Source organism: Crotalus tigris, unplaced genomic scaffold, assembly GCF_016545835.1.
Source record: "Crotalus tigris isolate CLP2741 ecotype Arizona unplaced genomic scaffold, ASM1654583v1 scf7180000024281.4978605, whole genome shotgun sequence".
NCBI classification, from domain to species: Eukaryota; Metazoa; Chordata; class Lepidosauria; order Squamata; family Viperidae; genus Crotalus; species Crotalus tigris.
In genome coordinates, this window is record NW_024100453.1 from 2,717,818 (window position 1) to 2,733,174 (window position 15,357).

General features: G+C 36.8%; 1 protein-coding gene across 1 annotated transcript in view; it reads right to left on the reverse strand.

The window, feature by feature from the left end:
- The window catches only part of LOC120299198 (myb-related protein B-like), a 25,676-nt gene extending 24,100 nt beyond the window's left edge, over positions 1-1,576 (reverse strand). The window contains 2 exon segments of the mRNA XM_039323754.1: positions 266-353; positions 1,557-1,576. Of these exon segments, the coding sequence (XP_039179688.1) occupies positions 266-353; positions 1,557-1,576 (108 nt within the window).
- Between the last annotated feature and the right edge of the window lie 13,781 nt (positions 1,577-15,357).

A 15,357-nucleotide genomic window follows, 5' to 3' on the forward strand; every position in this document is an offset into this window, starting at 1 on the left:
TTGGCTTTCAAAAGCCAATAGGAATTGTCCAGGCTGTCTCTGCCCTGCTGAGCCCGCCAAAAGTCCCATTCTGCAAACAGTGCTGCACCAGTTGAGTAGTCCTCGACTTACGACCGGTTGAGTAGTCCTCGACTTACGACTGGTTGGGGGTCGCGGCATTAAAAAGATTGAGAACCACTGCCCAAGACCAATCTCCCTGTTTTTCTTTATGAATAACACAATACTTCTTCATATACATATTATTCTTGTGAAGAATAATACATACTTCTTCACGAGACCACTTGACTTTACATCTGTTATCCCTTCGATCTGTCACATCTGAATCCTGGTAAAGCAGTTCTTCTTGTTCTTCACTACTATAAACAGGTTTTAAAGGAGAAATGTTATAATTAAGCATTTACTACAAATACTAATTCATTTCTATCTAGTTTAGCAACATTCCAGCAAAATCTTCACCTGTTCTTCAAATCACTTTACACAGATTGGTATTCCTATACACGGGACTAACCCATACACTGCACTGGAAGCCAAAGGGAAAATAAAATACATACACATTCTATAGCCATCCTGACATTTCAAAATGTCTTCACAATGAAGCTTTAGAAACACTGATCTCATTTGTAAATCTGTCAGTTCTCTTCATGCTTGGAATTTTCTCTTTGGAAATTTGCCAAAGTCCATGCCTGAACAGCTTACAGCTTCCTATATTCTAACTTGCTTTTCATAACCAGAAACAGGGTAAAAATATTGACCTGCCCAGAGTCCTTGCAACAGCCTGGGAAATAAGTCAAATTCATACCTATCATGAGATCAGTAGCTAAGATATTTGTTTAATTTGAGAGCTTGAAACTGAGCTCTTCACATTAGAGTCTAATGTGCTAAATCCCTAGTGAGAGCATTTAACTCCTTGGGATTTTAAAAAAATCTTGACTCCATCATTACAGCACCTCTTGCAGGCAGAGTTCTTACTATCATTTTGGTTTCAACTGCTTTTTTTTCACCATTTCATCAAAACCCTAAAACTGTTAACTTGAATCTAGTTGCCCCAGGGCAGACCTTATTAAGGTCATGAGCTAAGGCAACATTTTCACTCAGGAGTCACTCTTTGGGGCTGGAAGGAGAAGTAACCAGGTTTGGAGAGCACTTCCCTTCTCAACCCCGAGCAATGTTTCCAAGACAAAAAGGGCCCAACCTATTTTTCTCTCCCTCCCCTCCCCCCAGCCGCAGCCTGGAGGGAAAAAAAGGTTCCTCTTGCCGGCCAGGCATTTCACGAGAGCCATTTTAAGCTCCCCTCTCCCCAGAAGCGCCCCCCCTCCTCCCCAGCAGATTGGAAACCTATGGAAACATCTGCCACGTTTGCTCCATAAGTTCATTCTCTTCATGACCCACGGCCGGGAGGGGAGGGGGAGGCGGGATAAATGGACGAAACAGAGCAAGCGCTTTCGGGTTGGGGGGGAGAAAAGGAAGGTGGGAATTGGCTCCAAAAAAGACGGGAGGGAGAAGGACCCCCCCGTCTTCGTAGCCCTCCCAAAATGCATGGGCTTCCTGCGACTCACCAGCGAGCCCGACGAGACATTCTGCTTTGCAGCTTTGCAGGAAAATCATAAAACAAGCCAGAAGTTATCAAATGACTTGCTTTAGCGAAAAGAGCCATCGGGACCCGAGGGGCTTGCCACCACCGCCGCCGCCGCCGCCAGGGCTGCGGAAAATGCCGCTAAACCTTCCCAAAGCAGAATGCGCTTAGCCACTCCGGCGCGACTGCAGGCGCGTTCACTGGCTCCCACCCGGGAGCTCCAAGCAGACTTTTCTATCTCGCGCCAACTGGGAGCTCCAAGCAGACTTTTCTATCTCGCGCCAACGCCGCCTCAACGAGCCACCTTTTCCGGCGTGATGACGCTCCTGATGACGTGACCAAGATCAGAGTTAATAGGAGGGCGGAGAGTGGGCTGGGAGAAAGTGGCGCGTGCGGGCAAGTTGGAGTTTTTGTATTTTCCTTTAAGAAAGAATCGGGGGGCGGGGCCAGCTGCCAGGAAGAACGGGTGTGTTGGACGATTCTCTGAAGCATCTAACCCCGTTCCCGACTGTTTGACAGATCCTTTGGGGTCCCTAGTTCCCTGGAGGGGGACTGGGAACAACAAGGTGCCCTGGGGAGTGGATTCAGGCGGCAGCCAGGAGCCACGAACCCAGGAGAAGCTTTGACAAGTCAAGCGGAGAAGGGGAAACGGCCGACAATGGCGGCAGTGAAGGAACGACAGCAGTCAGCTGGCCGAAGTTTAGCGGTGGAAAAGCTGGACGGTGACATGACAGTTCCAGTCAAATTCATCTGAGCAGAGATTCTGGCTAGAAGGGATCCTGTGTAAGACCGTACTGGAGGATTTCGCTTGAAACTTACTGACTTTAGTAGCCTACAAGAGGGGAGGAGGGATTTCCCTCGCTCCTGGAAAAGCGGCGAAAAGGAAGGTTTGGCTAAAAAGGTTTGCCTGCTTACTTGCTACGTTGGCTGGATTTGTGGAGAAGAGAAAGGGGGCGTCCTTCTTCTTCCCTTACTCCAGAGACTGAAATTTAGCCCTGGAAGGCTAGCTACTCTAAGGCACAAGGGAGATCGGTTGGAAGAAGACGGAGGTAGACATTTTGGAATGAATAGACAAATTTAATACCAGAGACAATATTAGAGTGACACCTGCTGGTTAAATCGAGAATTGCTGTAAGAGTGGGAAGGGAAAAACTACTAGGGAAAGAGACTTTGTAGCAAATTTGCCCTTGCCTTGTAATGTTAAGAACTTCTTGATTCTTAGTAACAATTTTGATACCCTGGAAAACATTTTAACAATTGTAAATAAGTGGGGAGGTTGGTTTGGAAAATTGAAAAAAATGTCTAGTACTCCAAATCTTACAAGGGCTGGAATAGGGAGAAAGCAGACACTTCAAACTACATTGCTGGAACCAGGTTCTGCTAGGCAAAGATCACTAGAAGAAATGGCTCAAAAAGATAGGGCAAACCCACTTAAAGACTTGCAACAAATGCTGCAATCAATGCAAGAGTTAATGTGTAAAAACCATGAAGATCTGAAAAAAGAAATAGGTGAAATAAGGAATGATACAGGTGAACTTAAAGATAAAATTAAATCTATGGATGGGAAATTTGAATCCTTCCACCACCAACTTATGAAAAATGAACAAAAACTAGTAGAAATGGAGGAAAGGATGGATAAAGAAGAGCAGAGAGTGGATGAAATGAATGAAAGGCTAATTCAAGCCAATAAAGAATTAGAAACCACAGTTATTTCTTTGGAACTTGAGAAGGCTGCTCATTATCTACGGTTTCAAAATGTAGGAGAGATGAAAGGTGAAAACTTCCCAGTAATAATGTCAGATATTCTAGCAGGAGCGTTGGGGTCTACCAGAGAGGAGACGGCCAACGAGATAGATGAAACCTATAGAATACACACAAATTATGCAAGATGACACAATCTTCCCAGAGAAGTGCACATTAGATTTATTAAGAAATCAGTTAGGGATGAAGTTCTTTTCAGATTCAGAGATGATACATTGGAATATTGAGGTAAACAGCTGATTGTACTTAAACAAGTACCCAAAAGAGTGAGAGACCTGAGAAGGCCTTACCAATACATAACTTCCAAACTGATAAGGAAAAATATCAATTTTAGATGGCTAACTCCGGAAGGAATTCTGGTAACATGGCAGGAGAAAAAGTTTCGCCTAGACTCAACAGAAAAAGCAGAGGAATTCTACAGGGAAAACTTTGGTAGCAAGGAAGATTTAGTTGAAAGAGAAGCAAGAGAGGAAGGAGAGACACTGGTGCAAGCCATTGAAGCTAGAGGTAAAAGAGTTGAGCTTCGAGAGGACATTGATGAAGGGAAAAATGAAGGAAAGCAGGAGGAGAGTAGGTTTAAGGAAATTAAAGAGGCTAGACCGATAAGATCAACAGTGGAAAGAGGGAAGGATTTACAAACTCAAGAGTCTAGACCAGCAATAGTAACTAGATCTAAACATAGATAAGGAGGGGAAGAAATGTGTTGAATCTATATCTATCAACGTCAATGGCCTTAACTCTCCAACAAAAAGGAAGAAGTTTTTCAATAGGCTTAATAAGATGAATTTAGATATAATAATGTTACAAGAAGTCCACATTAAAAAACAACATCAATATTTATTAAATTGTCCTAAGCTGGGGAATATGTTCGTAGCACTTTCGCAATATAAGAAAGGAGGTGTGGTAGTATATATTAAACAAGAAATTGTGGCTAAGTAAATTTAGAAGGACGAAGATGGCAGAATTCTAATTGTGGAAGTAACTTTGAATAAAACCAAAATTCTTCTGGTTGGAATTTATGCCCCAAATGAGGGGCAAAAACACTTCTATAAGAAACTCTACAACATTATTAGCCAGTTGGAACATGATAGCATTTGCATAATGGGTGACTATAGTGCAATTGTGGATAATAATCTAGATTATAAATGTGGAAAGAATAGAAAAAGAATTAGAGGAACAATATCTGATATTTTCTTAAAAATGGTAGATGAGTTTAATATACAGGATATTTGGAGAGAAAGGAATCCTGGGAAAAAACAGTTTACCTTTTATTCTGGATGTCATCAATCTTGGTCCAGAATTGATATGGTGTGGATGTCAGCTGACTTAAATTTAGAAGTAGAGGAGATTGTAATTGATACAAACACCTGGGCTGATCACAATCCGATTAGAATTAGATGGAAGGGGCAAAAAAACACGAGGAGATGGACTCTAAAAAGGGCAATCTTAAATCATAAAGAATTCAAATCAAAATTAGAAGAACAATTGGATCTGTTTTTTAAGTCAAACAAGAAGGAGGATACAAACTGCCAAAATCTATGGGATACAACCAAAGCCTACATGAGAGGCATTGTAATTTCTTATATGGCTAGGCAACACAAAATCAAAACACAACGCCAAAGACAACTAGAAGAAGAACTACGTAAAGTTGAGGATAACCTGCAAAATGAACCACAAAGATGTGATTTGAAACAACAGATTGATTTAATTAAACATAAGATGGATATTATTATGAAGGAAGATCTAGGACAGCAGATAAAACGTACTAAACAAAATTTCTTTGAAAATGCCAATAAACCAGGGAGATGGTTGGCTTATAAAATCAAAAAACACAACAATAAGCAGAGAGTTACTAACCTTTATAACGCCAAAGGTGATATGGTGTGCCAGAACGAAGGAAAAAAGCTAGTGGCATATGAGTTTTATAAGAATTTATATAAGGACGACGAAAAGAGAAATAACTATGATATAGTACAGTATTTACAATTAGTCGATTTACCCAAGGTGCCAGAAGAATTTAAAACTCTCCTAAATAAAGAGATAACACATTTAGAGCTCTCGGTCGCAATTAAGAAACAGAAGAATAATAAAACACCTGGACCAGATGGTATACCTGCAGAAATGTATAAAATTGCACAAGAATCTTTAAGCCCAATGCTGTTGGACTTATTTAATGAGGTTTTAACCCAAGCTAAAATACCAGCTTCATGGGAAGAAGCCTTCCTCACGTTGATTCCTAAAGAAAACACAGACCTGACACAAATTAAGAACTATAGACCCATTTCTCTTTTGAATTCAGATTACAAGATTTTCATGGCAATAATGGCACAAAGATTGGAAAGGTTCTTAGTGGATTTTACACATATTGATCAAAACGGCTTTCTATCTAAAAGATATATAAGAAACAATATTAGGAGTGTTTTGGACATATTGGAATATTATGAAGTACATAATGAAAAGCAAATGTGTTTAATTTTTCTTGATGCCCAAAAAGCATTCGACAATGTAAAATGGGATTTTATGTTTAACCAATTATTGTATATGGACTTTGGGGAAAAATTTTTAAATATGTTTAAATCGGTTTACTCTAAGCAGGTGGCCAAAGTAATAATCAATGGAGAATTGACTGAGAGTTTCCAAATGCAAAAAGGCACAAGGCAAGGTTGCCCACTATCACCATTGTTATTTATATTATCTCTTGAGGTATTAACTAGAGCAATCCGGCAAGATGAACAGATCCAAGGTTTAGAAATCAAGAAAGAGACATTTAAAATACAAGCCTTTGCAGATGATTTAGTTTTTATAATTGAAGAACCACTACAATCAGGGACTAGACTGATGGAAACATTGAATAGATATGAGGAAATAGCAGGTTTAAAAATAAATAAAGAAAAAACTAAAATGCTCGTTAAAAATATGACTAAAATACAGAAAAATGAATTGGTTGACAGAATTGGTGTTCAAATCACAAATAAAATTAGATATTTAGGGATACAACTGACTGCCAAATGCGCTACGCTTAAAAGGGATAACTACGATAAGTTAATAGAACAGATTCAAAAAGACTTTGATATTTGGACTAACCTACAGCTCTCTTTTATGGGCAGAATTGCGATGATTAAAATGAATGTGTTGCCAAAAATCTTATTTTTGTTCCAATGTATACCTATAAAATTAGACAAGAAATTTTTTCAAAATTTGAATAAAATGATGTGTAAATTCATCTGGCAAGGAAAAAGAGCAAGGATTAAATTAAAATTACTGCAGGACTCAAAGGAAAGGGGGGGATTTGGTCTTCCAGACTTGGAGAAATATTACCAGGCCGCAGCATTAGTATGGGTAAGAGATTGGATATTACTAAAAAACAGGAGACTATTGTGTCTGGAGGGCCATGACCTACAAATAGGATGGCATGCCATATTATGGGATCATAAATATAAAGTACATAAATATTTTCGAAGTCACTATATTAGGCAAGCTCTTATTGATGTATGGACAAAAATTTGGCAACCAAATTATACCCAAGTACCTAGTTGGATCTCACCGTTAGAAATATATGTACACCCAAAATTTACTCAATTAGACAAGACCATAACATATAAAAATATCTTAGATGAAAGAGGGGAATTGAAATCCAGGAAAACCATCCACGATGAAGGGATAGAATTAGAATGGTGGGCATACCTGCAACTGCAGGCGAGATATCGGAAAGACAAAAAAGAGTTAGGCATTAAATTAGAACCAATAGAATTGGATAAAATAATTTTGGGGTCGGAGGATAAAATGATTAAAAAATTATACTACTATTTGCTAGATCAGGCAATGTACGAGGAACAAGTAAAAGTGACTATGTTGAATTGGAGTAAGGACTTTGGTCTTAATTTTGATCTGCACATATGGCAAGAACTATGGGCAAGAAACAAGAAGCTTACTTTGGCCACCTCTTACAAAGAGAACCTTTACAAAATGTTTTATAGATGGCATCTCCCACCCACAAGATTGTCTAAAATGTATACCAATGTTTCCCCTAAATGTTGGAAATGTAATTTGAAAAGTGGAACTTACTATCATATGTGGTGGAAATGCACGCGAGCTTGTGATTTTTGGAACAGGATTAATATTAATAAAATATGGTTGGAAGAAATATTAGAGCAAGCGGTAGAACTAAAGCCAGAACTCTTTCTATTAGGTTTAACTACGCAAAAACATGACAAAGGCGTACTTTATTTAATGCTACACATTTTAACGGCTTCCAGGCTGGTTTTTGCTCAAAATTGGAGGAACAAGGGAACCCCAACGGAAGAAGAGATCCTGCATAAAATTCTAATATGTGCTGAGATGGACAGGCTTACAATGATTATGAAAGACAAAATGGAATACGAATACTTCGAAATCTGGAGCAAATTTTACCGCTGGTATGAATTAAGAACTGCTCGGACTTCAAGCTAATGGTAGAATTAAAAGATATACATAACTGTACATATAATTGTATATATAATTGTATTGTATAAAAGATGAGGCTTATATAGAGGTTAAGAACAATGTATTAAATTTTTGTACTATGATAGGAACTGATAGGAAAATTCACTCTGGAATGTCATGTTTGTCCATTGTTGTTTTAATTGTATTATGAATAAAAAAAATTTTTTTAAAAAAAAGAAAGAACCAAAACATTCCTGCAATGCTTGAAAAAAGAATTACGGCCTCTAGTAGCAAAGCAGTCAACCATGCATCCCTGTAAAATCAATAGCTTCAGGCGGCTAAAATCGGCCTGGTAGTATGTAGCATTGTTCTACCCACAATCCTAAAGCGGCCGCATTGATTCTAAGAATAAGTAAAAAAGGCAAAAATTCGCGTCGAAACAATACAGGTAGCCCTAGACTTACAACAGTTTCATTTAATGATTGTTCAAAGTTTAATAGCACTGTAAAAAGTGACTGATGACCCTGTTTCACATTTACGACCATTGTGGCAACTCAATGGTCATGTGATCAAAATTCAGATAAGGAGAAGAAGAAGAACCATATGCTTGGCAACTGGTTCATATTTATGACCATTGCAGTCTCCTTGGGTTATGTGATCATCTTTTGGGACCTTCTGACAGGCAAAGTCAATGGGAAACCAGATTCATTTAACAACCGTTAACAACTGCAATGATTCACCTAACAGTGGCAAGAAAAATCGCAAAATGGGGCAAAGCTCACTTAACAAATGTTTCAACTTAGCAACATAAATTTTGGGCTCAATTGTAGTCGTAGGTAAAGGACTATCTGCAGTGATGGGATTAAAATATGTGAACAACGTTCTCTGTGTGGATGCCACATGCTGAAGTCCATTCTGGGCCTGGGCAACAAAAAATTAGCTACCGGTTGTGCCGAACTGGTGCAAACTGGCTGAATCCCACCACTGACTACCTGAACCTTCAGTTACCTGAGTATAAGGTAACTGTAAATTTTTGAGTATTCTAGAACAATTCATTAAGCAATATTCATAAAAAGATACTTGTAACTGTTATTTCAGTACAGCAATGGCTAGTCTTCAAAAACAAGTATGTAGCACTTATTAATGCTAAATAATTGGTAAACACTATCCTAAGCGGTATTAAAAAAATGGTAGACTACCAACTGCTGCCTCCAATCATCTTGTGCTGGGGGGGGTGTTGATGGGAGCTTTATCATTTACTATATTTTTCTGTAGCTGTTGCTTTTAAAAATGGGTGTCTTTCAGGGGGGAGGGGTTAATGCAACACAATGAATAACATGTCATATTTTGCTAACACAGTGTGTATGGTTCTGCAATGTGCTAACCCAAAACCCAAAACCACATATTAGTTTAATGTGTTGTGTGAAACCAGGCACAGGGTTCACAATCACCTGATAGAAGAAATTATGACATCCCATTTCCCAAATAATACAAATTATGTCATTTGAGTAAATAACATGATTTATATCATTTACACAAAGACATCTTATCCATGTAGTATCACTTGCCCTCCCTAGTTACCTCCCTGTAATAGTAGCTCAGAGAGTACCATGGGCTCCCGAGTTTGAAGCACAAGATCCATATAAAAGGGAAAATAGAAATGGGCTTGCTGTTTCAAGATACTTTAAGGTGTACTTTCAACTTTGCAGCTGAACAGGAAATGCAAATTGTAAATCTATTCAGATTCGTTTTGATGGTTTCGCTTACAACACTGATTTTTTTGTTGTTGTTAAAAACTAACCCTCTGCAATCCTTTAAGCTGCTAGAAAAAATACTTCTGTTTGTTTTGCTTTTATTTTATTCCCATTTAGCAGCCGTAATTGACTTTCATAAGCAATTAAAGTGATGCAGTAATCCCATTCAGGATTAAAAAAAAAATGGCAGTGACAGTTTATACCTTATAGAGCAAAATAGGTTAAAATTGGGCTAAAAATAATAAAACACATTTAACACAGAGGAGTGGAAAATTCTTCACATAGGGAATATAAGTCAAATTCACAGATAGATGATTGGGGATACCTGGTTTGATGATGCAGTAGTATTTGTAAAGAAAATCTGCTAGGTTTCTATATCACTCAAAAGGCTCAAGTCTTTCTATTACCCTAGAATGCAGATACAGAGTGCTGCTCTTAAATGAGAAGCCAAATTTCACCTGAATGTTAAGAAAAAAGGTCTACACAACAAGAATAATTTGACAGAAGAACCAATATCTCAAAAAGATGGTGAACTTCCTTCCTCATGGTGCTTTTAAGCAGAAAAGGGAGGTTCATCTATCACAGATGCTTTAATTTGGCTCTCTATACAGATCAGATGGTTGGATTTAATACTTAAGTGACCTCTTCCACAAAGAATTAAATCAATTCAGCGAGTTAAAATTAAACACATGTGCTGGATGCTTAGCTGAGGAAGGATTTTTTTTAAAATTCAAGAAACATGACATTTTTGCTGTTTTATTTGTACATCGGGATTGCATGCTTCTGCATTAAAATCAGTACCAAAACTCCTATGTTGAGCCAAAGATGTACAGCATTTGTAAATGATTGGTGGTCTCTAGAACTCCTGTGAAAAATTAGTTGGCTTCAGGCAGTGCTACTTTAGAGGTTTCAGATAACTGAGAACTGCTTCCACACATTGTCAACTAGCTGGAGGGTGGAAGGGGGATGCTTGACATGGAAATGACCCACAGCAGTTCCTCAATAGCTCTTAAGCCACTGTATCAGTTTTTAAAAGTCTGAATAAGCAAAGGCTGTATTGACCTTGACTGAAATTTGCATTGTGTTCTACATGTTAATGTAACTCATTTTTCAGTATCTCTTATTATCTTCCCCATTTGGCACCAGCATATTAAAAAAATAAGTTCTCTTCATTTTCTAGACCATTAAAATATTTTCCAAGAATGCACGTTGCAACTTTTCTGACTCTCCAGAATTAAGTCATGTAATTTGGATTTCTACATTTAAAAAATAAAGTTCCTGAATAGGTAATTCTATTTAAGGTCCAATGTGGTTTGTTTGGTTTTAGTCTAGTATGAGGACCTTTCTATAAGCTTAATTCTTAATTACTTTACAGACTGAGCCAATTTTATTTTAAAACGAGATTTTATTTTAAAAAATTACCACAATATGTGAATCCAGTCAATTTTACCTTAAGGTCACAATATCACAATTAAAAATAAAATTTTCAGTGTAAGAGGGTAAACTTAAAACCTTTGAATACAGAATGATATCATATATCAATAAAAAGCATTTTCTTTTTTAAAGCAATAAGATCAATATTCTTTTTCACTCTACCATGTAAATGTAATTCCTAATTCCTGCAGTGTTTTGTAATTAAAAAACATCTATTCTTACTTGGAAAGTTGTTAGAGCAGAAAATTTCCATTGATTATGGGCTTCAATTGAAAAAATATATTTTAGTACTGGATACAAATTATATATATTTCAGCAATAAATATATCCAGCAAATGACATAAGAAATTGGTCTCCTACAAAAGTATGAAAGAATGTAATACTTGCTTTAGGAATTTAATCTTTTTCTCCAGAATAAGCCATTCATATTTATAGCCACTGGGTGGCAGAGATGTCCTTTTTTAAAATAACATTCCTTTGGTATCTATTATTAGTAATGAAGAGAAATAATTTCAGTAGCTAAAGATGGGGTTAGATTAGTATTTTAGGCAATGAGAAAAAAGTGGAAGGAAGGAGTTCAGATTATCATTTTGATTTTGGACTTCTCAATAAAATCTGTAGACATCAACAGAGTGATTTTTCTGATAAGTATCTTATACTAATGTAATAGGAGAATTATGTTGCTCTATAGTAGTCAAAAATGTCTCCTCAAGCTTATTCCAACTAACATATTTTATTAAAAGACCTAAGCTTTAATGAGCTGTAACTTCTTCAGGTGTATGAAGTAACTAAATTGATGTAGGTATTAAATTGGAGCAAAGTGAGGAGACAGTGGGATGGGTGCACCATTGAAAGATCAGGTTAGACACAGACAGACCATCATGGAGAAAATTGCAAAGAGTTAGCAATAAAATTTAAGGGCACATAATGTGGGGAAGAAGGAGGAAGCAGGTGGTGGGTTATGCAGATACAATTTACATGTGAGACACATCAATGAGAGTTTGTTGTAATAGAATTTTCTCTCTAAGCATCTTCAGGTGGTCAGAACTTTCCAGTCTTCCAAACAAGCTTAACTGGAAAATTAAGAAAGGTGACACAATGTATGAATTAGCTTATAAGAGGAATCCTTAGTTGTTGTTTCTTGCACTTTTAAGAAATGGTTGTTGAAAATAAACAACCTTCTTTGTAATTCATTAATGCTTCCAAAAAACAGCTTTATAGTTTTATTAGAATTTAGGTAAGTTCTAGCTTTGATCATAACAGCAGATCTTCCAAAATTTTAATGAAATTGTATGAAATAGAAGTATAAAATCTGCATAAGAATAGTCAGGGTTTATTTTTTTCTTTTCCTGGGCAGAAAAAGAATTGTAGCTTAGTTTAGAACTATTTATACTCTTTTTTTAAAAAAAAAGCTTTTACTTCTTAGACTTGCAAATGAGAGGAATTTCTAAGGATTTTCAGGGGTGTCTGAATAGTGTCTCTTACCTGTATGTCTTTTTAGGAGAATTAGAGCTTGATTTTGTTGGAATGCTTTCCTTTTTTCTCAGAAATTGATGAAACTCTATTTTGTGTTGTTTTTTTAGTGTTTCACAGAATTACAATACTGAAATGCTTCCTCTGTTTGCAGTACTGTGAGAGCTGTGTATTCTTGGAGAAATAGCAGATGATACAACGTAGCAACTGAATCAGAAAATGCCAGGTGCAGGTTAACTAGTTATTGAGCATTGTAGAAAAAAACATGAGCATGTAAATAGTCTTGTAGTTATATTCTGCAATCACTTAGGGAAACTTCATAATATTTCTGAGTTGTGAAGACTAGGATTCTTGCTGACCACTGAATACTAATGATAACTATTGCTTATGGTGTTCTACTCAGTGTTTTTTAATTCCATAATTTTAAGATGTATGGACTTCAATAACCAGAATTTCCCCCAACCAGCATTCCAGGAGTTGAAGTCCACACATCTTAAAGTTGCCAAGGTCAAGAAACACTGATCTAGCTTATAAACTACCTAGTGTAAAAAAGTATACAGGTAGTTGGGGAGAAACTCCTGGAGTAAAATGGAGCTTGTATGAGTTAGTTGATGTTGCAATGGAGAAACTGCATTTTAGTTTTGAACAGATGGATCATTTCATTGTGGCATTTTAGCATATGCTGAACCCAAGACAAAATACCCATGACAGGATGTATTCTATCAATATTAGTGGCTCTTCCTGTTGTGACTTTGCATGATGTATCCAACTACGGTAAATGTTTATGGGATGGTATGTTGATGAAGATTCTCAGTCGTCCAGGTAGAATTGTCTGGAAGTTGAGTCATGGCAACTGAAAGTATGTTTATAGGTGATTTCCTAGATTACTCTACATTTTCTTCAAAGAGAGGAATGTGTAGTAGTGTCCTTTCTATCACTTAGGAAAATATGTTTTTGCATGACATGTTTGTCAGCTGCTATTCAAGGCATGAGCCCCACATGATTGGGAGTCCTTCAGCAGATGAGATCCATCCGTCTTGACCATTACAAAATTGTTTGGAAAGCTGCTACTAAATGGAGTTTTCGGTGATACAATGAAATTATTTGGCTGGTTGCACTTTCAACTAGATGTTTAGATTCGATTCGACATTTTTGTCCATCTATTGAATTAATAATAATATCCCAGTCAGGGTTGGCATAACCATAGATGGAATAGGGGGAAACTTACCTGCAGTCACTTCTTCTGTGCCTCTTTAGCCATTATCACTGTGTGAGTGAAGGTGATAATGAAAAGTGTAATATCTAATGAAATTTAATATTTTCTCTATTCCACCAGCATGAGGAGTTAACCATACCCCTCTCTTATGATTTGTTCAGAAGAATATTTTTTGGGGAGAAGTTTATCTTTAAACCTAGCCCTTCTACTATGGCTACTGACCAGATTTAGTTGTTCACTTAATGTGCTGACCCCGACAGTTCATGGAATCAGGCCAATCATTTGAAAGCCTGGAGAAGAGAAAAGGACTGGTTCTAACCTGTTGACTTTTCTAGTTAGCTTATATCAATCCAAAGCAAAGGCATATCAGTTTCAAATGGCTACTGAAGCAGTTCTTCTGTGAAATTGGAAACCTTGGTGTAACTGAAGTATCTTATTTACCTGAGGGGAAGATTATGGTTTGGGTTTTTTTCAAATAATTACCTGTGAATTGGGATAAGGAGGATGTGGAGTTGCAATGGGATGGATGTCAAAGCTAAAATGTATGCCTCGGGTGTTGCTTGCCTGTTGAATATAATCCTTTTTGTAATAATTAAATATACTCTTCTTCTTATTCAGTTCATTTATCAAGTTTTGTTCTTTATACTTTTCTTCCCAGTACAGCTAAGCCATTCACTCCTTCTAGCTACATCATGTTTTATTTCCTTCTTTTGCTGTTTCTTCTTGAAAATGGGAATAAATTGTGTGTATAAGAGAGATTTTAAGTGTAACATTCTATGTGGGTGGAGATTAACTTTATAAAAACAGTATCTTATCACAATAGTTTTTATGTTTTATTTATTTTGGTAGGACTGTTCTTTCTTTTGGAGGGTACCTTTTGGTATATATATATATATATGTATGTATTAGGATTCTGGTGGAAAACAAATTGGCAACAATACTGAAAAGAGAAAGAATTTGGGGACTGCTCAGAATTTCTGTGCTTGCTATTTTTATTCACTATTCCTTTTTATGATGAATGTTACCTTAAATTTAACATAATCTTCCTTTCAAGTAAATATGATATATACTGTCTCCTATATTTTAAATTTTAGTTTGCAAACTTTTTTCAGGGAAGAGGATTATCCCTTTATACTTTGATAAACACTATTGTCAAAAACTACTCTTTATGGCGTTGTTATTATCGCATTACTCTTTATGGCATATTAAATAATACTTTGGCTGCAATCTAATGCATATAAACTTCTGAAAAATCATACTTACACCTATGCTAAACAACTTTTAAAATACTAGGGCTTGCACTGCTAGAATAACAGTAAGTTGGTTCTAGAGTTGGTTGGTTCTAGAGTCACAAAAATACAATTCCTACAATAATGGAAAGATGGTTTGTCACTTCCCTTCTCAATTTGGCCCCCAAAGTTGGACTAGCCAGGTTTATATCTAGTAAAACATTTTTGATGACTAGTTTAGAGAAAATGAAATTTGAAAAGGCTGTATCAATATTTAATGTTAACATGGTTCTCTTTGTTATCAGGTACTAGTAGGATTCTGAACTAGAAGATGTCTTCTCAAAGCTGTCATAATACTTTGTTCCTGAAAGATATATTAGACAATGGATTTCTGATCAGTGCTTCCAGCAATAGCAACTCTCCAAGTAGCAGCTTATTTCTGGACATGAATAGTGCTCCCAAATCAGAAGTATGGGACAGTAAAGAGAGTACTCT